This window comes from Ictalurus furcatus, chromosome 23, assembly GCF_023375685.1.
Source record: "Ictalurus furcatus strain D&B chromosome 23, Billie_1.0, whole genome shotgun sequence".
Taxonomy (NCBI): Eukaryota; Metazoa; Chordata; class Actinopteri; order Siluriformes; family Ictaluridae; genus Ictalurus; species Ictalurus furcatus.
The window spans coordinates 13537053-13560742 of record NC_071277.1 but is presented as its reverse complement, the minus strand read 5'-3'; the positions used below and the strand labels follow the sequence as shown (position 1 = coordinate 13560742).

Sequence of the window (23690 nt, the reverse complement as noted above, 5' to 3'; positions counted from 1 at the left end):
CTGGTGATATTTCAAACAGCATGGAAGGAGAGCCTACTGAAATATAGGAAATCTCTTGGCGATGCAAGAAAAATCTATTTCTCCACCTTAATAGCAGATAACAAAAACAATTCTAGATTCCTTTTCAACACAGTAGCAAAATTAACTAGGAATAAAACCACTACAGAGAGAAACACTCAATCATTACATAGCAGTGAAGATTTCATGAAATTTTTCATTGATAAGGTTGAAAATATTAGACGTGAAATACAGACCATTAAATTAAAACCGGACAGTACTGTAACAAACCCATTACATGACAATGTAGCAATATCAGATCAATGTTTAGAGTGTTTTGCTCCGCTTAGAGAGACCGAACTAGCTACATTAATCTCTTCAGCCAATTCATCAACTTGCATACTAGATCCCGTACCTACATGTTTGTTTAAACAGATTTGTCCAGGAGTAATTGAACCACTTTTAAATATAATCAATTTTTCCCTAAGCACTGGCTATGTACCTAAATCACTTAAATTAGCAGTTATTAAACCCTTGATTAAAAAACCTGATCTTGACCCGTCTCAACTGTCCAGCTATAGACCAATATCAAATCTCCCCTTCATCTCTAAGATTTTAGAAAAGGTTGTAGCAAAGCAGTTATGCTCGTACTTAGATAGGAATAACATTCATGAAATGTATCAGTCAGGATTTAGACCTCATCATAGCACAGAGACAGCGTTAGTTAAAGTAGTAAATGACCTTCTACTGACCTACGATCAGGGTTGTGTCTCGCTGCTTGTGTTACTCGACCTTAGTGCAGCTTTTGATACTATAGATCACACTATTCTCCTTGATAGATTAGAAAATGTTGTTGGCATTAAGGGAACAGTCCTCTCTTGGCTCAGGTCTTATCTGACCGAACGTTATCAGTTCGTAGATGTAAATGGTGATTTCTCCATGCGTACTGAGGTTACTTTTGGAGTTCCACAGGGTTCTGTTTTAGGCCCACTGCTCTTTACTTTATATATGCTACCCCTAGGACAAATTATTCGTAAACATGGAATTATCTTCCACTGTTATGCTGATGATACACAGTTGTATGTTTCAGCGAAGCCAGAGGACAGACAGAAGCTTAGTAAAGTTGAGGATTGTGTAAAGGACATTAGACGTTGGATGCTTATTATCTTCCTCTTACTTAATTCTGATAAAACAGAAATACTTTTATTAGGCCCACGTGTAGCTAGAAGTAATCTTTCTGATCACATGGTTGCTCTGGATGGTCTTTCTGTTTCATCATGTGCAGCAGTAAAAGACCTTGGAGTGATTATTGACTCCAGCCTATCATTTGATGCTCATGTAGATAATATTACTAGGATAGCTTTCTTTTATCTCAGAAATATTTCTAAGATAAGAAACATATTGTCACTACATGATGCAGAAATATTAGTTCATGCTTTCATCACCTCTAGATTAGATTACTGTAATGCCTTACTGTCTGGATGTTCCAGTAGGAATATAAATAAGCTCCAGTTAGTCCAGAATGCAGCTGCTAGAGTCCTAACTAGAACTAGAAGATACGACCATATCACACCGATATTATCAGTACTGCATTGGCTCCCAGTGAAATCTCGCATTAACTATAAAATACTATTATTAACCTATAAAGCACTAAACGGTCTCGCGCCACAATATCTAAGCGACCTTTTGGTTTTCTATGATCCGCCATGCCTACTTAGATCAAAAGATGCAGGCTATTTGACGGTACCTCGAATAGTGAAGGCTACAGCAGGGGGAAGAGCCTTCGCTTATAGAGCCCCACAGTTATGGAACAGTCTTCCTATTAGTGTTCGGGACTCAGACACAGTCTCAGTGTTTAAGTCTAGGCTTAAAACGTATTTGTTTACTCAAGCCTACCCTGACTAGATTCTGTTCTACTACTTCGCAGTCATAATAATCTTTTTTCTCCCTCTCTCCTTTCGCCGAGCCCCACACGAATTTATGGAGATACTAGAGATCCAGATACTTTCTGCCTCTGGATGGAGCTCAAATCTTCTCTAATTCCAGACTGCTGGGACTACGGCTGCTCCTAAGGCCATACAGACTTCATATAAATCCATAATGAACTTTTTCACACTATCCGTTGTTACCCAGATGAGGATGGGTTCCCTTCTGAGTCGGGTTCCTCTCAAGGTTTCTTCCTCTTAAAACATCTTAGGGAGTTTTTCCTTGCCACCGTCGCCACTCAGTGGCTTGCTCAGTTGGGATAAATTCACACCTTTAATATCTGTATACCGTGTTGATATTTCTGTAAAGCTGCTTTGAGACAATGTCTATTGTAAAAAGCGCTATACAAATAAAATTGAATTGAATTGAATTATTGTAAGTTGTAACCAACTGTATTATGGTTGCGGTGTACCAAAGGTGTTAGTTGGAATCCATCAACACCTTTGGCACCTTTTCGAATGTAGACCAAAGAGGACATGACAACTGTCACGGCCTAATTAAAAAGACTGCGTGCTGAATGTATAAAAACAGCCAACACATCCAAGTCCATGTTTATTTAAGATGAGTTGTGCCACACAGATGAAAAGAATGTTCTTCAGAACTTCTGTAAGTAGTATGCAAGACTGTGGCTCAGCTTGGAAAGGAGATGTAGTACATCAAGTACATACAGATTTGTGCTCATCCAGTCACTTGAATGTTAGTGAGGTCAGGTACTGATATTGGGTGAGGAGGTCTGGGGCGCAGTCGGTGTTCCAGTTCATCCCAGAAGTGTTCAGTGGGTTTGAGGTCAGGGCTCTGTACAGGACACTCGAGTTCTTCCACTCCAACCTCGGCAGAACATGTCTTCATGGAGCTCACTTTGTGCACAGGGACACTGTCATGCTGGACCATGTTTGGGCCTCTTAGTTCCAGCAAAGGGAAATTACAGAAATACATCTAATACAACTGTGTGCTTCCAACTTTGTAGCAACAGTTTGGGGAAGAACCAAATATGGGTGTGATGGCTTTGTGTCCACAAATGTTTGGCCATATAGTGTATCCATACAAAGCAGCATTACAGAAATCTGGATCTATAGTAGCTCTCTAATATGCAAGGCAAAATGAGAGAGTAGCAAGGGGAAAACTCCTTGGAGATGAGCCATAGCAGAACTTTCTCCTCTGGATGGCAATGGATAATAGGATTTTACAGTACAGTAAGTCGCAAGTCACTGAGAAAAGGCAAAAAGTACTGATTGTGATAAAATATACAGAATGTAAGGTATGAGGAATCTTAATATGAGTATAATATAGGTTTATGAGCACTGCAAAAATTTTATAGTCACAGCAGCAGTTTTTTGATAAGTACAAATGTTTGGGGCATCTGAGAAATGACTAATACTGTAACTGTAACTGGAAAATTAATCATAAGTGCAAATATCTCCAAGATGCAGAAGCAAATAACAAATTGTAGTGTCTCCCTTCCACTGCATACGGATAGTGTTATTTGTGTTTAACCCATTTAACTAATGGGATCTGTCGGTGGGTCCAGATTTACATTCTTCTCTCTTGTACCCACACATCTTTCATATTAATTTCACTGAAGTTACTAAATAAATCCGAGAAGTTATTGAATAAAATAGTTGCTGACATTTACATTTACTAAATGATAAACCAGGACTCCAAGATTTTAACTTTGGGTAGTGGGATTCAGACCAGCATACAAATATATCGACAACGTTACCAAGGATGATTCAAGAGCTGAACGTTTAGAACCAAATGTGAATGCATAGGAAAACAACACTCCTGAAAATTTTATTCCATTAAATTAGTTCCCGTTTTCGAATTCTTGCTTTGGCATTAAACCTTTCCAGATTATTTTTTTCCACTGCTAAGAATTCCCATGTTCTTCTTCTGCTCACCACGGTTGTAAAGTGTGGGTATTTGAGTTATCGAACCCTTCTTCTCAGCCATTCTCCTCTGACCTTTCTCATTTCCACCTGCAGAACTACCGCTCACTGGATTTTTTTTTTGTTTTTTGTTTTTTTGCTTTTCTCACCATTTACTCGAGTAAACTCTTGTTGTGCATGAAAATCCCAAGAGTTCAGCAGTTTCTGTAATACTTCAACCAGCCCACGTGACATCAGAAATCATGCCACTAAAGCCACCGAGATCCCACTTTTCCCCAATCTGATGTTTAATGTGAATATTGAGTAAATCTCATGATTTTATGCACTGCACTGGATAAACACTTGTGGTCTTCACACTCTTCATTTTGCATGCAAAATGTAATACTTTAAAATGAGTGTTATACAAAAGGAGTCATTATTACCTCAGCTTCATATATGAAGAGGATGATGTAGGTAATTGTATAGATGGTCATGTAGACAGATAGCTTGATAGAGCCACTGTGACTTATTCTTGCTCTAAATGGCAAACAGAGAGATTCAGTTACTGTGTGTTTTTCAGGAGCTTTAAAGAGATGGACAGGATGATACTGCAAGAATGAATACGAGGTTACTTTGTCCCGTGTATCAGCACAGGTCTTTTGTAATATACAATTTAATGCTAGACAAATTTTGACAATAATGGAGGGATGGATAAATGCCTCATTAAACTTTTCCACATATCCTGCTAAATATGAAAGGTAATGGATGAAAGGTAACTTCTTATCTTTTGTGCATGTTAATACAGTGAGTCCAAGAATAACTGGCACCCTTGGTAAAGATGGGTCTAACATTTCATTGAACTAATTACATTTAAAATATAACTTAACCAAATTAACCAAACCTCATGTGTCTCAATTATTGCCACCCCTGCGATTAGTCCTTTTATCCCACTTCTCAACGCTGCGTCTTCTCTTATCAGTCCTTCCAGGATTTTGCAATTTTGCAATCGCAGAAATTAACGCAAAATTAAGGAAACTCCACGATATTTCCAGGAGCTTGCAAGTTTAAAAGAATTACTGCAGATTTTCTGCAGATTTGGGCCAAGTGTGATGTCATCACAACACGCCATGAGACGTCATAAAGCACATTCAGCCAAAGCCCTCTTCGATTCACGTGAAACATGAGTACAGCTAAAAAGGTCTCATTTGCCAACAAACATCACTGCTAAAGTCCATGCAAAACAATTTCGTGCATTTCAAGTAGTTTCCTGGAAAAAAAAAAAACAGCAAAAAAAAAAAAAGCCACAGAAAAAATCAAGCTTTTTTGGCTGAAACAATCATAAAAATTCCTGTATGGACTGTCTTATAATGCAAGGAATCTGAGACTCCTCAATACAGCACTTCTCCAGATCCTCCAGAGTCTTTTATTTGGATTGTTGTCCTCCTGGAAGATCCAGCCATGACCAATTTTTAGCTTCTTTGCAGATACAGATTTTCATTTAAAATGTTTGCCTCTCTAACCATCCTGCTCACTGTGCATAGGGCAAAATACACTTGTGTCGTTCTTCTAGATTTTAACTACAGCTACAGTTGTTTTAAACTTCTTAATAATTGCTCTAAGAGTGGACATAAGCTAATTTCTTTCCAAGCTAAATCACAACCATAACCTTCTTTACCCATATTTACCAAGGGTAGCAATAATTACAGAGCCGACTGTAAATGGACACATAGCCATAAGAGGATTAATGTGAATGGGCTCATTGCACAAACACTTCCCAGTTTTTCCAGAGTACTGATGCTGCGGTCTTTTTTTTAGTACTCTACATGCACTCCGAGGAATCAAACAGTTAGCTAATGATTGTTTTTATATTTGTTCAGTGGCAAGTAATTAATTTAAGTACCATATAATTTAAAACCCTTAAAATAATCTATGTAGAATTATTATTCTATTACTATTCAGTTTATTAACTGTTGAATCATTTCCCCCGCCCTGTGATGGATTGGCACCCTGTCCAGGGTGTATCCCGCCTTGTGCCCGATGCTCCCTGGGATAGGCTCCAGCTTCCCCATGACCCTGAAGGATAAGCAGTATAGAAGATGGATGGATGGATGAATCTTTTCTCCCTAGTGCCCAGGAATTTACAAAAAATGGGACTAAAAGTCTGCATATATGAAAATTTTAAATGTCTGCATGTCCTCCTGTCATATCAAATATCTATCTTTCTAGAGAACCGCTACAGTAGTAAGCTAAGAGTATTGATTTATCATATTCTTAGTGATTTAATCAACAATGCTAATCTTGTGAAAACAAACTTGCTAGGGGATATTGATGTTAGCTATGTTAGCTCGCCGGTTGGTTGTCTGACATTGTGTTTGAACATTGTAGCCATTCCATACAAAGAGCAAGGATACTGCCCTTTACACCAGTCTTTGGACCCTGCGTGGCATTGAGTTCAACTAGCTGATACTAGTTACAGAATTTCAACTAGCTCGACTAGATGATACTAGCTATAATCTTTAAATGATGAAATAGTGATGATGTACTGTATGCTTGTAAACTCCTGAGCTCACTCTGGACTGGGAGGCTGTAGAAGATTATAAAGCTGTTACTTATTTTTACTTTTTTTTTTTTACTTTTATGAAACACTGTGTACAGCAGTGCAGAGACACAGCAGTGCTCAGAATATTTCTTCATTTGTTTCTTGCCATTTGCTCATTGTGATGTTACATTTGCTGTTTCACTGTACTGAAGAATGTAAAGAATGCGGCCGTAACATCATAGCACTGAATGCAAGGAAATTATTGTCCAAGAATTAATGATTAGGAATAAAAGGCCTTGAAGGCATGGCCCTGCTAGGGGTAGACTCACACTATGCTATTAAATACAGTAGCACACAATATGATGAAGCTGAGACTCTTTACCTTGTGACAGTGAAGCCTTTCCCCAAGAGAATCAGCATCAGGAGGAAGACCAGGAAACTAACAGAGAAGAGTATTTTTCCTAGGGTGGATAAAGAGAGGATATGAGAGAGAGAGAGATAGAGAGAGAGAGAACAAAAGAGGGGGATAGTTTAGGTGATGTGTTTTGTGCTTTGCTCTTAGAAAGGGCTTCTTTTGTGCAGCTCATCCATTTTACATTACAGAGGTTGAAGTCTAGTAGTTGATTGTAAAACTATAATGAGAAACCACTGTTATTTAAATTTTTTGTCAGAGTAAAGGTAAATGTTTCAGTGACCAATCTGAATCATTGTTTGTAATAGATTCTACACAAATACCCTTTCTCTTGAAGGGTGGCAATAACTCTTGGGCTGACTATAAAATGTCAACCATCAACTAATTTCTCACTAGCCTTACATAAGACTCTTTCACGCCACAGATGAACATTTCTCTAAAAATATAGGTTCTACATTAATCATAAGCATAAATAACATACAACCCCTGGCAAATATTATGGAATCGCCACACTTAGAGGACGCTCACTTGGCTTTTTTACTTTGTAGCAAATAAACAAATCACAGATATGACAACAAATATTCTGGCTTCCTGAAACATACCATAAACAAGTTACATGAAATTTTTTGAATTAATGGTATATTTATTTCCAGATCAAGTAGAGGAAAAAATTATGGAATCACCTTGTAATTTGCATTTCTAAAACAAAAACCAGCACAAATCTAAAAATGCTAATTAGTCTGCAGTTAAAAGAGAATGCTTACAGACCTTACCATAGAGCTTACAGATCAAATTCTTGGACTTTTTTAAAGGAAACATGGCCCCAACAAGAGAGCTGTCAATTGAAACAATGGAAGGGATTATAAAACTCCTTCAAGAAGGAAATCAAACACGGAGCATGGCATAAGATGTTGGATGTTCCCAGTCAGCTATGTCTAAAATTTGGTGCAAGTATAAACAAAATGGGAAGGTTATAAAAGGAAAACCTACAGGTAGACCAAGGAAGATGTCAAAGCATCAGGATAGAAAACTCAAAGCGATATGCCTTTAAAATAGAAAATGCATAACCAAACAAATGAAAAACGAATGGGCAGAAACAGGAGTCAGTGTTTGTGACAGAACTGTAAGAAATCGGCTAAATGAATTGGGATTTATGTATAGAAAAGCCAAATGAAAACCAGCACTAACACCTAAACAGAAGAAAACAAGGTTACAGTTGGATAAAGAGATGAAAGTGATAGTCATTGATGAATCACGAATCTGCATTGGCCAAGTAGATGATGCTGGAACTTTTGTCTGCTGCCGTTCTACTGAAACATATGAAGATGATTGCCTGAAAAAAACTATAAAATTTCCCCACTCATTTATGATATGTGGTTGCATGTCAGGTAAAGGACCAGGGGAGACCTCTGTCAATGCACAGGTGTACATTGAAATTTTGAACACTTTTCTCATTCCATCAATAAAAAATAGATTTGGTGATGATAAAATCATTTTTCAGGATGATACTGCATCTTGCCACAGAACAAAAAGTGTTCAAGCTTTTCTTCAGGAAAGGCATATCAACTCAACGACATGGCCAGCAAACAGTCTGGATCTCAATCCGATTGAAAAATTTATGGTGAAAAAAAAATAATTGGTTCATGACAAGGCTCCATCCTGCACAGCTGCTCTGTCAACAGCTATTCGAGAAAGCTGGAAGCAGCTTGATGGAGAATATTGATTTTCATTAGTGAAGTCCATGCCTCAGAGAATTCAGGCAATCATAAAAGCCTGAGGAGGAGCAACAAAGTACTAATTGTGATTTTTTTTGTGGATGATTCCATAATTTTTTCCTCAACATTGAGTGATTCCATAATTTTTTCCTGCACTTGATTCAGAAAAAATATATACCATTAATTAACAATTTAATTTCACTTGTTTGAGTTTCATGATTATACGATCTAATATCCATTCTTTTAGCCAGTGATTAGATTTTTGCTGATACCTCAATGACTACCACCATGTGATTTTAATTCGATCGATTCAGGGGCCTGCGATCGATATAAAATTTTATTTCTATTTCACAGTGATGAAGCGACCGTTAAATCTTTACTATCTCGTTATATTTATTACTGACATGTTTCAACCAAAATATAAAGATAAATAACAAATAACATACTGAGTACTGTTTTCTGCTACAAAAAGTCCAACTACAACATTATGAAAAAAAATGTTCGTTTGCAGTGAAACAAATATGAAGTATTTTTTGGCAGCTACCTCGTGCCACGACATGTGACGACAGTTTGTTTATATCTCCTTGGTAACGACCTGGGTACACGGGCTTGTGTCTGTGCGTGTAAGGGGGAGAGGGGGAGAGAGAGAGAGAGAGAGAGAGAGGGAGAGAGAGAGAGAGAGAGAGAGAGAGAGAGAGAGAGAGCGCTCCGAGCCAAGTGACATGAGAAAATAGCCCATTTTAATGTATAAAGTTACTGATGTGTTGCTTTAAATATAAATGTAGTGTAATTAGTTACTTTAGTTATCAGTCACACAATAATGTAACATATGATTTTTCTGTGTGTGTGAGAGGCATGGAGAGAAAGCAGGCGAGTGGTATGTTCGCCGGCCCAACTTATGAGCGGCCTACCAGGAATTCTCCCAATTCTTCCGATGAGCCACTCCGGCTGGTCCATCTTAAAAATTATACATGCATCTAGGGCTGCAACTAATGATTATTTTCATAATTGATTAGTTGGCTGATTATTATTATTATTATTATTATTATTATTATTTTCGATTGATAGATTAATCGGATTGGGGGAGGCAAACTTTCAGTACCATTTTTTCGCTTATTTAAAATAGAATCCACAAACTGAGTGTTACAAATATAAACTTCAGACTAAAACTTTACACAACTGTTTGTCCAATTATATACGACTGAAAAGAACATAATACACACAGATACACACCAGAAAATATAATACATACATACTTTATATATATATATATATATATATATATATATATATATATATATGTATATATACACATATATATACAGACATATATATATATATATACATACATATATATATATATATATATATATATATATATATATATATATATATATATATTAGTATATACGTATGCATTATGTTTTAGCTAAATTAATAATAAAAACTCACTTTCACTGCACCTTATGGTTTCTGTTACTCACTACCTTTAGACATATTATTTTACTTGTGTTTACTTTTGATCATAGTGTTTTAATGAGACGTTACAAATCTTACTCGCGCTAAACTGTGTATCACCTCGTCTGCATCGTGCGTGAGGAGCAAAACGCGGCCTCGTTATTAACACATCACTTCCGTTATGATAAACAACAGAAGTTATACTGATACAGCATATAATGACAAAAAACTTAAATTAAACTAAACATTTTAAGCAACTCGCGACAGAGTCGCTGTCATGCTTCCGTGCTACACAAACTCCGCTTTATAGAGTTTATAAATCTTCTCCGTGGTGTTTAACATAAAATGCACCCCTGCCTTAGCAGACGTTCTTCCTCAGTCACGTGACGATTTCGACTTCGTCTGATGGTGACTGAAGTCATGTTGGGAATAAAAGTTAACGTTGACAAACAGCAAACTGAAGAAAGTCATTGTCGGTGACTCTGGGTATTCTGGCTAGCGGCGTCGGATTACGTGCGTATGACGTCATGCGCCACTGACTGAGAAGCGGCTTATACTTCTGGTTATTAAAAACCCGCTAGTGTTCTATTTGAGACGATATTACGTTTCTAAAATTCATACACTAGACACTAGAGCATAGTGTAAGTGTATAGTACGTCATTTGGGACACAACTTTAGTATTTACTCCTGAAGCGTGTCTTCGGAACAGAAGTAACGTAATGAGTAAATCTCCCCCGTGCCACGCAGACCAACTAATCGATAATAAGATCCGTTGACAATGATTTTCCTAATCGATTATTATCGATTTTATTGACTAGTTGTTGCAGCTCTACATGCATCAATGTTTACGCATTGCATCGATACATCAGATCTTTAGTTATTTGATTGATACCTCGATCCATATCGATGTATTGTTACACCCCTAGTAAGTAAGCAAAAAAAAGGTATGCAAGTAAATATTTAAATAATAAGTAATTTTGTAAGTAAAAAAAATAAGTATGTTAGTAAGAAAGTGTTAGTAAGTAACTTAGAACGTTAACGGTATGTAATTAAAAATGAAGTAAGTTTGTAACCAAGAAATTTTGTAAGTAAGTAAAAAAATTAAGTAAATACATACGTAAAGTAACAAAAGTTAGTAAATTAGAAAGTACATTACTAAGTACATAAATAATAAGTAGGTAAAAAATAAGTTAGTAAGTAAGAAATTTAGTAAGTCAGAACGTAAATTAGTAAGTAAGTAAATAACAAGCAGGTAAAAATTATGTATGTCAGTAAGTAACATAAGTTAGTTAAGTAAGTATGTAAGTAAGTAAGTAAAAATTAAGTATGTAAGTAAGTATGTAAGTAAGTAAGTAAAAATTAAGTAAGTAAGTAAGTATGTAAGTAGGTAAGTAAACAAGTAAGTGATGAAAAAGCTTCAGTATCAGATTCATTGAACACAAGCTCCTGCCCAACAGTCCATTATTTAAATGTCAAATGTCATAGGGCACACCCCCATTTACCCGAATATACATCTAATTTACACGAAACACATCCTAATTTATACAGATGTTACAATAATCAGTTTCTAATATTCAACAGGATACAGCAGTCAAATATCCATTTCTGAAGAAGTCTGGATTTGTATCATTAATGAGTAAATTCTTAGCCACAGTTACCACAGAATAATCTCATATTTAACCTACACAATATTATAGGATTATTCAAACTCTTAAATGTGCACTCACCAAGTATCTTTAGACACCCATTTCCCACTCCATCTCTGGCATACAGGCTCCAATAGATACAAAAGAAGAGCAAACTGAGAACTGGGGAGAAAAACATAGGAGGACAATAAAAGCTATAGTAAAAGTAACACAAAAGAAGGTGGAAATGAAGAAGACATAGTGAGAAATCAATGATGGAGGAACAATGGCTGAGTGAAAATCAAAGGGGATAAATATTGGAAAGTAGATCTAATGAAATACAGACAGTATTATCTGATGATACAGATTCACTTTTGCTCCTGAGATTAAGGCTAGGGTTATATTTATGTCCAAGTATAGCAGTAATCATATGTAGTAAACAGATAAATATAAAAATGTCATAAAAGATAAGTGTGTGAGTAGCACAGCAGCATGAGTTACAGATCTCCTGTTCTCACCTTCTACTCCAGCTGCAGTCATAAACATCTTATATGTGGTATGGAGCAGCTGTCTTCCTTTCAGGTTATCTAAAAGAATTACAGAGAGAGACAAAAAAAAAAGATTAGAAACATAGGCACAGACACATAAAACACTCCAATACTTCTTTTCCAAATCTTATAGCAGCACATCTCAACGTGAGATGAACCTTTTATTCCTCTTATACCACAGCATTTTGCCTAGGATTACAAATTTTTATTTATTAACAACATGAACAAGAAGTCATGCTTTTTAACTATTTATAGTTACATTTAATGCTGTGGAACTTATGTTATAGCAGCAATAAACATTCGTTTCCTCATCAGTCTCTCTCTTTTCACTCTCTTGAAGTTAATAAGACAAAAAAAAAACACCCAGCAATTTGTCGTGTTGTAGAGGAAATGGAAAGCGCAAAGTCATCTGTCCTGAAAACTTTCCTCTGGTGAAAACTTACTGACCGTTAAAATGCTCACATTGGAGCATTCCATAAATGCTAAACAAATAAACATTCCATAAACGTTAAACAAATGTGTAGTTACAGAAACTTCACCATATCAACGATTATACATTTTTCTTTGTTATATTCCAATTTTTTAAATCTGTTTATAACTAATCTTAGATTATATGGACCATCTAAGTCCCTGTGCGTCACCATAGGAACGATAACAGATTAAAACATGAGCATTAATATAAATCTGTGATTTGAATTACAGGCAGCACTAGTGTCAGAGCTGCTGTCTCTTCTAACAGATCAGATGTGAGAATCCAACAGCACTGAGGTATAATCAGAAATATTCTTATACAAAACAATACAAACTAGGTTGCTCCGTTTCATGCGGTCATTAATAATTCATTAACATGAACTCACATGCGAAATAGCAGGAGAGAGAAAATACACTGGCGAATATGACCAAGAAGGTGATATCTGTTTCCAGAATTCCTGACAGACAAAAGAAATGGAACAAGAAAAGTGACTGTGAGTGAAGAAAAGTGTTTTACACATGTACTGTACTTAATACAAATGAAATATTGCACATTAATCATATGTAGATTTCTCATGATACACTTGTGGGCTGTTTCAACAATTATTAATAATTTTATTTCATAGATTATAGGAAAAAAACCTTTTCTGACAGTAACATTAAACATTTTCTGACATGTTGGCATTCAAGTCTGAAGTAAACATCATACCATTGCATTATACTATAAGGAAATGATAAAAAAAAATCAATGAACTTAAACTATTTCACATACGTATAAGTCTTACATTTAATTTTATTATAACATCTTCACTTAGGTCTAACACGCGAACACCGTTCCTTATGTCTCACCAAACTCATCTGCAGAAAAATGTTGTTTCCAGAAAGACTGCCCATTAGTTAGTGTCATCTCATACTCCAGCTGTAACCCTCCGCCCTGTGAGTGTGAGAGAAACAGGAAAGAGAGGCTGACAAATATTCACAACACAAAGAGATCATCTATAAAGGACTTCAAAGCATCAGACCTTCAAGTTCTTGAGAGGATTTGAGGCAAGCTTGAAAATAAAAAAGGACGATACGCTTTGATTTCATTTAGTAGGAAATCCCCCTCTTGCTTTATCAAAAGGGTAAAAAAGCATGAAGCATACACTGTCAAATGCAGTGTGGATAGAGATGGTGTGATGCTCAGGACAGCAAGGAATCAAAGGCTCGAACAGAAATGTGCTGAGTTGGGAACAACTGACAACAAGCCGATCTTTTCTCGCTGAGACGTACGGTATATATATATAAAAAAAGCAAGTTTCTTCCCATATATTTTTGATATACAGTACTGTACAAACATTTCAGGCACCCTATTTTTTTTAGTACAAACTTATACTATAGATTTGTATGTTATGACTTCTACATTATCGAGTCAGTACAGTTTAGATTCCCAAACATTAGTTCACCAGCACAAAATTAAATGTTACAGAAAAATGTTTGTATGTCGTTAAAGAAAGACAAAAAAAAAAATACAATGAAGGCTGCTGGGATTTGTTGCAAAATTAAGAAGCGAGTGCAAAGTCTCCAGAAGAACTGTGACTGGTTCTGCAAGATGCTCAACAAAGCTTACAGTTCATTTCCTTAAAAACCTGCACAAATTCTACTGGAGGTTACTATTTTTATGTCACAGCAAATATTGACTTTGTTTCATTTACTACTGTTTACAAGATGGATTAGCACAATGGAACAAAGATTTCACTTGAGGGTATTCAGGTTTATATGTGTAAACCATATAGGAACTGTATCCCTTTAATGGATTTTCCTGATTCACGAGTTACATAAGGTGGTCTTAGTTATCAGACTGCAACAGGACCCCAAACACTGGCCATTAAAATGCATCCTTTTCTCAGTGAAAGGAGCCCAATCATGGGGGCTCCAGAGTGGCCATACATTGCGAATTGTAATCCTGATGGTGTAACAATTATCTGTGTAGAGTAGAGCAAGAGAGAAAAATCAATCACAGCGACACTAGCCAATCATGGGCGTCTGTGAGCTTACAGTATGTGGAAGGGGGTGGATAGCGCATTCCTCCGAATGTGTTACTTCCTCCCTCTGATATTCCTGCCTGTAATTCCTCCCTGTGATATAACATGAGCAGCAGTTCGAAAAGATGCAGCTGGATGGCTTCATGTGTCTCAGAGGAAGCATGTCATAACCTTCACCATTCCTAGTCAGCAGCTGTTGTATGATAGGGGAGACCTGAGTACGGAGAAAATCGAGGGGCGGGGGGGTTGGGCTAGCTTGGGTTGAATCAGCATTTTGTCATTTTCATCTTTCTGTGAGTTTTGGAGTTTGGAGAGTGTCACTATATGTAATTCACCTGTTCCATAAACACACTTGGTCATTTAAGGGTGGATGGTATTCATCAACATATGCATATGATTATGAAGAAAATCAGTGTTACTGATATGTGCACGAGTATGAGGAGGGATTCTGGAGGTTATCCGGAGTTCACAGAGCAACAGCTACTAGTGTTAACAAGGAAGGTAGAGGAGTTTCAAGTATGATCCTTTCCCCTTCCCTAAAATTTAACTTCCCTAAAATTAAATCATAACTCCAAATGGAACATGCTGTATATTTCATAAGGTTAATTTTGGGCAAGCAGTTTTGTTTAGTATGTTAGAAAAGCTAAATTAGCACTCACCCCACACTTGCTGAGCACAATGTACCACCACCTCTCTCTGACTGAACGGAAGCTACGCCCTCCGACGCAGCTGAGAATTTCTTCACCATTCTCTTCTTCAACCTGGGGTGCAAATAATTACAGACAACCTCACACCTTACATCATCTTAAAAACTAAGCAACGTAGTGATGTAGAATTATTGGCACCCTTCATGGAAATGAGCAAAAATACACGATACTCAAGTTAAAACATTCAGAAACGGTATAGCTGAAATTAAAACAGTGTTTTCCCCAAAACAAATTATTATTTATTTTTTTTAAACAGTGGTGATGCCTACTCTGGAGAAAATAACAGCACTGAGTCTCTTTGTGTAATGTCCAACATGGTTAGGGATATTTACGGATTGACGGATTTTGGTCCACTCCTTCATGCAGAACATTTTAAGCTCCTTTAAACTCTCAGGTTTGTGAATGTGGACTTCCTTCTTCAGTTCAGATCACAGGTTGTCAGATGGAGTCAAACACAGAGACTGAGAAGGTCATAGCAAAACACTGATTTTGTGCTTGTTTAACCATTTCTGTGTTGATTTGGAAGTTTGGCACATAATCATATAGAAAGCTCTATCTAGGGTCAAGTCTGAACCTCCTGGCAGACGCACCCAAGTTCTGGGCTGAAATATTCGGGTACTTTTGCCCATGTTAACCACAATCTGTCTCTTTTCTGTTGACATTTCTTATTTTTCCTCATGGAAAAGGATGCCAAAGTAGATTTTAAAGTACATGTGTACAACCAATATTTATACAGCCAAGGAAACAGGACATGGTTAATGGCTACAACAGAGGACCTACAGACTGTCAGAAAATAAAAGTAATATTTTGTAAGAATGAGAACTTGTTTGCATTTATTTTAAACATTCCTTAGGGGTGTCAATGATGTCATTCAGTACGTTTACATGGACAACAATAATCCGATAGTAACCCGATTAAGACAATACTCTGATTAAAAACTACCATGTAAACAGCAATTTTTAATTACCTTAATCCGATTAAGGTCATACTCGAAGTAAACACAAATTGAATTAAGACATGTGGAGTATTCCTGTTTTAGTCACATTATCGAGGTGTATTACAGACATGTACACACCTTATCACACTATTAATGTCGTGTGAGAGTTTTCACCGCATTTTGCGAAAGGACACAATCACACACGGCAGTGCTCAACCGTTTTACGGCAAAAAAGAGAGCACGGCTCTTACCGTGTACTTATCCGCGTACTTACCTACTATAGGCGAAATACATGCATCTCGGCTACTACATAGAAGGTAAGTACGCAGTTTGGGACGCAGCCCATGGCTTCAAGCAGTTGTCTATTAGCATGTATAGCATGACAAATAATTAACCGCACCTGAACCGCACCTGTTTATAAAAACAGCCAAAACTGTATACGGTACCATAACGAAGACGAACTGTATGTTAATACGTGAAATTCTGGAGAGAACGTTGGACGGCGTGGCGTGGGGACGTAATGACGTGTGCTGTTAATCGAACTATGTTCTATAACATGTAAAACGGGTACATGAAAGGAGTATTCTAAAAGCGACTCATGTAAACACCTTAATCAGAATATTGTCTTATTCAGAATAAAGTCAATAATTAGATTACTGCTGTCCATGTAAATGTAGTCAATGAACAAAGATAAATATTATCCTTTAATATTTTAGTGGAAAATGTTTCAATTATTTCGTTACATTTTTTTATACTCCATAATGTATGCACTAAAATGTTTGCTCATTTCTATGAAGGGTGCACATAATTCTGGACAGCACTGTAAATGAATCTCTATTTTCTTACCACACATCCAGACCAGGTGTAGCGGGTGGTAAGGTTAATGACTTGGTTGTTTTCAGGCCGGAGAACTGCTTCTTTCTGATAACAGTCCTGCAATACACCAATACACATCATTTATACCTACAGCTCTTGTCTGTTATCTCTCATCAAAACAGATAAGAACGAAAGAGTCAACATAGTCACATCCACACGACGTTTTCACTCAGGTACAGTATGTGACACATCTGGCACTTGGGCACTAGAGCTGAGAATGTAATTTAGGAAGTAACACAGCACTTTGTACTGCATACTTCTTATTTAAACTGAATCTCGCCATGCATACACTATACAACACACCTACACACATACACTATCAGTGTTCACCTCACCTTGTCTGGCCTCTTGTATACAGCTGGCCACTGAGAGCTTTCATCAAAATAGAGCAATATGTTCTGACAGCAGTGTGACTGAGGGGAGGGAACAGAGATTGGGAAAGTGAAATGTAGACATTCTGAGACCAATATGATAAACTATCTGTACTCTGCAAAAAGAGATGCCAATGAGTGACAGAAATAAAGAGGGGCAGTGTAGTGACTTCCTGTAAAGAATACAGGAAAAGAGAGCTATTAAAGTGGACCAAAAGCAATCATGCACTGTTACCCAGCTTAGTATTTTTGCTTATGCTATCGCTTTAAGTGCTGGAATTTAGCCAATTTCTGTTTTACTAACTGACAAAACAGCATAGCTGAGCATACAGTAAGAACCTGGATAATCAGCAGTGCTATACACTGCGTAGTGATAATGTATCTTGGATAGAGATGCACCCAAATGAAAATTTTTGTCAGAAATCGAAAATTACCTTTAAAAAAAGGTTATTTTAAAAGAACTGCCTTTTTTGAATAATTGTATAAATAATATGCTTTCTAATCATTTTTATGTGTTTGAATGAATATCAATTGAAAAAATACAAGGCAATGACTTTCACATCACTTTTATTAGACGTCAAAATTAACTAACAAAATAACAATAAAACAATTTAAACATATACATTCCTCTGCCTTTTCAAACACTGTGGCGACAGATGGTGTCGTTGTGGTAGTTTGCAACCTTTTGTTGCTTTGCTGTACTCTGCATATTGAACTGGATGTCGTGCTTTCAGGTGGTGTATCAGACCTGACATAGACAAGTACTTAAGCAAAGTACCCCCTCTTGAAACCTCAAGACTGCAAATTGCTATTTTGACGTCCTTATCAGAAACTTTGAAGCAGTTCCACACCGCGGACATGATCGCTTTTTGCTCGATAGCATGCTGATGACATTAGCTCGCGCGATGCTTTAAGTGATTTGAGATGTGGCGTGATGCAGCATAAAACCTTTTTCTTTTCAGCTCATATTTTCGGCCCTTTTTTCTCTTTCAGCTGAAAAAAATTTCGCTAGCCAAAATTTCGGTGCATCCCTAATCTTGGATATCCTATCACTACTGCACCACTGCCATGTTACACAACAGTGGTACTGTGGTGAAACGGCAGTGAGAATGAAATAAAGGAAAAAACAGTTTGCTTCACATTGCCTGTAACCTTACTTTGTATTAAAGGCAAAAGAAACAAAAGAAAGCTAGATTTCTTCATCTGTGTTGCATGTCATTTTACCTTGGGGTAACGAAACTTGAAGTCCAGTCTGCCAAAATCAGTGAGGAAACAAAACCTTGTCAGAAACACCCAGTCCTGTAAGATAGCGAGAGTAGAATAAGTAACGTGAGAGAGGCAAAATACACTCAAACTATCAGCATTTCCCTACCCACTGTTACAGAAGGAAGGGAGGAAGGAAGGAAGGAAGAAAAGTAGGAAATAAAGAAGAAATAATGTAATAAGGAAGAAAGGAAATAAGTAAAGAAGGAAGGAATGAAGCAAGAAAAAAAAAAATAAAGAAGGAAATAAGAGAGGAAGGAAAGAAGGGGAATTGTGCATGTAAGAAACAATCTAGGGCATATTTACATGTTTACATAAAAATCTTAAGTTCACAGGCAGCACCTAGCTATAGACAGCCTACCAATAACACATATGCACACGTATCTTTGTTTAAGAAAATTTTAATAAATGAATAATGAATATCTAACATTTCATTTCACTGCTAGTTACTGTGTATATAATTGTGTATCTGACAAATAGAGTCTTGAATCATGAATCTAACTGGGTCTAGATTCCTTTTCAACACAGTAGCAAAATTAACTAGGAATAAAACCACTACAGAGAGAAACACTCAATCATTACATAGCAGTGAAGATTTCATGAAATTTTTCATCGATAAGGTTGAAAATATTAGACGTGAAATACAGGCCATTAAATTAAAACCGGACAGTACTGTAACAAACCCATTACATGACAATGTAGCAATATCAGATCAATGTTTAGAGTGTTTTGCTCCGCTTAGAGAGACCGAACTAGCTACATTAATCTCTTCAGCCAATTCATCAACTTGCATACTAGATCCCGTACCTACATGTTTGTTTAAACAGATTTGTCCAGGAGTAATTGAACCACTTCTAAATATAATCAATTCTTCCCTAAGCACTGGCTATGTACCTAAATCACTTAAATTAGCAGTTATTAAACCCTTGATTAAAAAACCTGATCTTGACCCGTCTCAATTGTCCAGCTATAGACCAATATCAAATCTCCCCTTCATCTCTAAGATTTTAGAAAAGGTTGTAGCAAAGCAGTTATGCTCGTACTTAGATAGGAATAACATTCATGAAATGTATCAGTCAGGGTTTAGACCTCATCATAGCACAGAGACAGCATTAGTTAAAGTAGTAAATGACCTTCTACTGACCTACGATCAGGGTTGTGTCTCTCTGCTTGTGTTACTCGACCTTAGTGCAGCTTTTGATACTATAGATCACACTATTCTCCTTGATAGATTAGAAAATGTTGTTGGTATTAAGGGAACAGTCCTCTCCTGGCTCAGGTCTTATCTGACCGATCGTTATCAGTTCGTAGATGTAAATGGTGAATTCTCCATGCGTACTGAGGTTACTTTTGGAGTTCCACAGGGTTCTGTTTTAGGCCCACTGCTCTTTACTTTATATATGCTACCCCTAGGTCAAATTAATCGTAAACATGGAATTAGCTTCCACTGTTATGCTGATGATACACAGTTGTATGTTTCAGCGAAGCCAGAGGACAGACAGAAGCTTAGTAAAGCTGAGGATTGTGTAAAGGACATTAGACATTGGATGTTAACTAACTTCCTTCTACTTAATTCTGATAAAACAGAAATACTTTTATTAGGCCCACGTGTAGCTAGAAGTAATCTTTCTGATCACATGGTTACTCTGGATGGTCTTTCTGTTTCATCATGTGCAGCAGTTAAAGACCTTGGAGTGATTATTGACTCCAGCCTATCATTTGATGCTCATGTAGATAATATTACTAGGATAGCTTTCTTTCATCTCAGAAATATTTCTAAGATAAGAAACATATTGTCACTACATGATGCGGAAATACTAGTTCATGCATTCGTCACCTCTAGATTAGATTACTGTAATGCCTTACTGTCTGGATGTTCCAGTAGGAATATAAATAAGCTCCAGTTAGTCCAGAATGCAGCTGCTAGAGTCCTAACTAGAACTAGAAGGTACGACCATATCACACCGATATTATCAATACTGCATTGGCTCCCAGTAAAATCTCGCATTAACTATAAAATACTTTTATTAACCTATAAAGCACTAAATGGTCTCGCGCCACAATATCTAAGCGACCTTTTGGTTTTATATAATCCGCCACGCCTACTTAGATCAAAAGATGCAGGCTATTTGACGGTACCTCGAATAGTGAAGGCTACAGCAGGGGGAAGAGCTTTCTCTTATAGAGCCCCACAGTTATGGAACAGTCTTCCTATTAGTGCTCGGGACTCAGACACAGTCTCAGTGTTTAAGTCTAGGCTTAAAACGTATTTGTTTACTCAAGCCTACCCTGACTAGATTCTGTTCTACTACTTCGCAGTCATAATAATCTTTTTTCTCCCTCTCTCCTTTCGCCGAGCCCCACATGAATTTATGGAGATACTAGAGATCCAGATCCTTTCTGCCTCTGGATGGAGCTCAAATCTTCTTTAATTCCAGACTGCTGGGACTACGGCTGCTCCTAAGGCCATACAGACTTCATATAAATCCATAATGAACTTTTTCACACTATCTGTTGTTACCCAGATGAGGATGGGTTCCCTTCTGAGTCGGGTTCCTCTCAAGGTTTCTTCCTCTTAAAACATCTTAGGGAGTTTTTCCTTGCCACCGTCGCCACTCAGTGGCTTGCTCAGTTGGGATAAATTCGCACCTTTAATATCTGTATACCATGTTGATATTTCTGTAAAGCTGCTTTGAGACAATGTCTATTGTAAAAAGCGCTATACAAATAAAATTTAATTGAATTGAATTGAAAGTTTAATCGACGTAACGCTGTGAATGAGGCTTGTGTGTAATTAATGTACCCATCTACTGAATCCACTATTAAAGAACGCACCCTTCATGACAATGGTTAGGCGAAAGTTGACCAGTTTCTGAGACTTAAATGTTAGCTTGACAGCACAAATTGTAGTAACTGACATAGACTCACTCTAATTTCCATGTATGTAAAGAGTTAGTACCTAAACCCACTTGAAATACCCCCAATGGAAACCTATTCTATTTGTTCAGTTGATGTTTATGATTATGATGATTTATTTATGATTTTATTTATTAGTATTTTTCTTTTCTCTGCAACAGCATTACGCACGCCAGCAAAAGACACACCTTGATATTTAGATGAACATTTAATAACTATATTGAAATAGTTCAAACTCATGCACACTGTGTTCAGTCCTCTCCAAACGAGACAGATTTGTGGGGTATTTTGTTCTGACTGAGAATGTGGGTGGATGTTTGTCAGGAGGACATAACACAAATATGACTTTCCAAAAGCTCTTGAGCTCTGAGGCTGATCTTCACTGAACACAATATTAATTCCATTACAGTACTGTTTGATGGAACTCCAGACAAGCATACACAGAGAGAGAGAGAGAGAGAGAGAGAGAGACAGACAGAGTGTCAATGTTGGCACTTCTCATGTTAGGTGGTCCAAGTCAAATGTTCCTCATTCTTGGCAAGCATTCTGCTCACATGTGGGATTTGCAAGAATCCATAATCAAGAATCAAAGCTAAATGTAACATCGCTAATATTTTGGCTTGGCCAGCCTTGGCTTTATTCAGAGTGTTGAGTGCTTGTAGTCATTCTGATGGAAAAGATAATAGGATTAGACATTAGAGTATTTAGACATTACAGAGGGTTAGTGATACTAAGAGGAGAACAGATTCAGTAGAAGTAGTGCTGGGGGGGATACAGTGAACCCCCAACTCCGGTGTTAGAGCTCTCCAGAAACATTTTAGGGGAAAACTAAAAAAGGTTACAATAACCAGGTTGCATAAGTGTGCACACCCTTTTATATTTGGGGATATGCCATTCAATCTCATGTTCAAAAGTATCATACAGCCATCATCAATGAAATTATTCGGATTAACCACAAATAAAGCCCAGCTGTTTCTGTAGGATTAATCTCCTTGGTTTCATCTTCTTGATCCCTCCAAAATCTACAAGAGAGCAACTTACCAGGGAGGCTGCCAAGAGACCAACCGCAACATTAAAAGAGCTGCAGGAATATCTGACAAGTACTGATTACTCTCTGCATGTGACAACAATCCCTTGTATTCTTCACATGTCTGGGCTAGGGGATAGGGTGGATAGATGGAAACCCTTTCTTACAAGAAATAGCCAAGCTCAACGAAATCACCCCAAACCATGTGTCAAAATGTGGTATAGTCTGATGAGACGAATTCCAAAAGGTATGTTTGGTGCAAAAAAAAGGCAAATCACCAAAAGAACAGCATACCCACAATAAAGCATGGTGGCGGCAGCATCATGCTTTAGAGCTGCTTTTCTTCAGCCAGACCCGGGGCTTTTATCAAGGTGAAGGGAATCATTGATGGCAACAAATAACAGTCGATTTTAGTGCAAAATCTTCAGGTGTCTGCTAATAAGCTGAAGATGAAAAGGAAAGGAAAAGCGAAGTTGGAGGCTCCTGCTGATTTCGATTAAAATTGTAATTAATTAGTGCTTTTCGGTCATACAATAGATTTTGACTTATTCTACTCCGTTTCCTTGTTTGTACTTTTAACTTTGTTGGTACGTTAAAATGTCTGGAAAGAACACGAAAATCCGTGGTAGTATTCAGACACGACTGAGGCCAAGTGTGCGCACGGCGAGCGAGTCCCCTTCTTCCCCTGAATCCGCGCCGCCGAGCGGTGACTTTGACTTCGCCTTTGACGCAGGTTTGACTTGCTGGCTTCACTGAGGAAGGACACTGCCGATATTTTTGAAAAGGAGCTCCAGGAGATTCTCAGGGATGCGCTGTCTATTATCCAGCTTGACCTGCAGGCGATGAAAACACAGCTGGCTAGTGATAAAGTTGCTACCGAGGCTACCATGTCAACATTGAAAGGTACTGTTGGGGAAATGGAGTATGTTTTCTACGGTTGCACCGATGACACA

General features: G+C 37.3%; 1 protein-coding gene across 2 annotated transcripts in view; it reads right to left on the bottom strand.

Annotated features, from left to right (window-relative positions):
* tmem145 (transmembrane protein 145) overlaps positions 1 to 23690 on the bottom strand; it is a 36968-nt gene that overhangs the window by 6000 nt on the left and 7278 nt on the right. For both annotated transcript variants that reach the window (XM_053612104.1, XM_053612105.1), the window contains exons 2-11: positions 18756 to 18830; positions 17496 to 17573; positions 17131 to 17217; positions 15300 to 15401; positions 13466 to 13550; positions 13003 to 13074; positions 12116 to 12184; positions 11700 to 11780; positions 6770 to 6848; positions 4292 to 4385 (exon numbers count right to left, since the gene is read on the bottom strand). In XM_053612104.1, coding sequence (XP_053468079.1) covers positions 4292 to 4385; positions 6770 to 6848; positions 11700 to 11780; positions 12116 to 12184; positions 13003 to 13074; positions 13466 to 13550; positions 15300 to 15401; positions 17131 to 17217; positions 17496 to 17573; positions 18756 to 18830 — 822 coding nt within the window. The remainder of the gene's footprint in view (positions 1 to 4291; positions 4386 to 6769; positions 6849 to 11699; positions 11781 to 12115; positions 12185 to 13002; positions 13075 to 13465; positions 13551 to 15299; positions 15402 to 17130; positions 17218 to 17495; positions 17574 to 18755; positions 18831 to 23690) is intronic.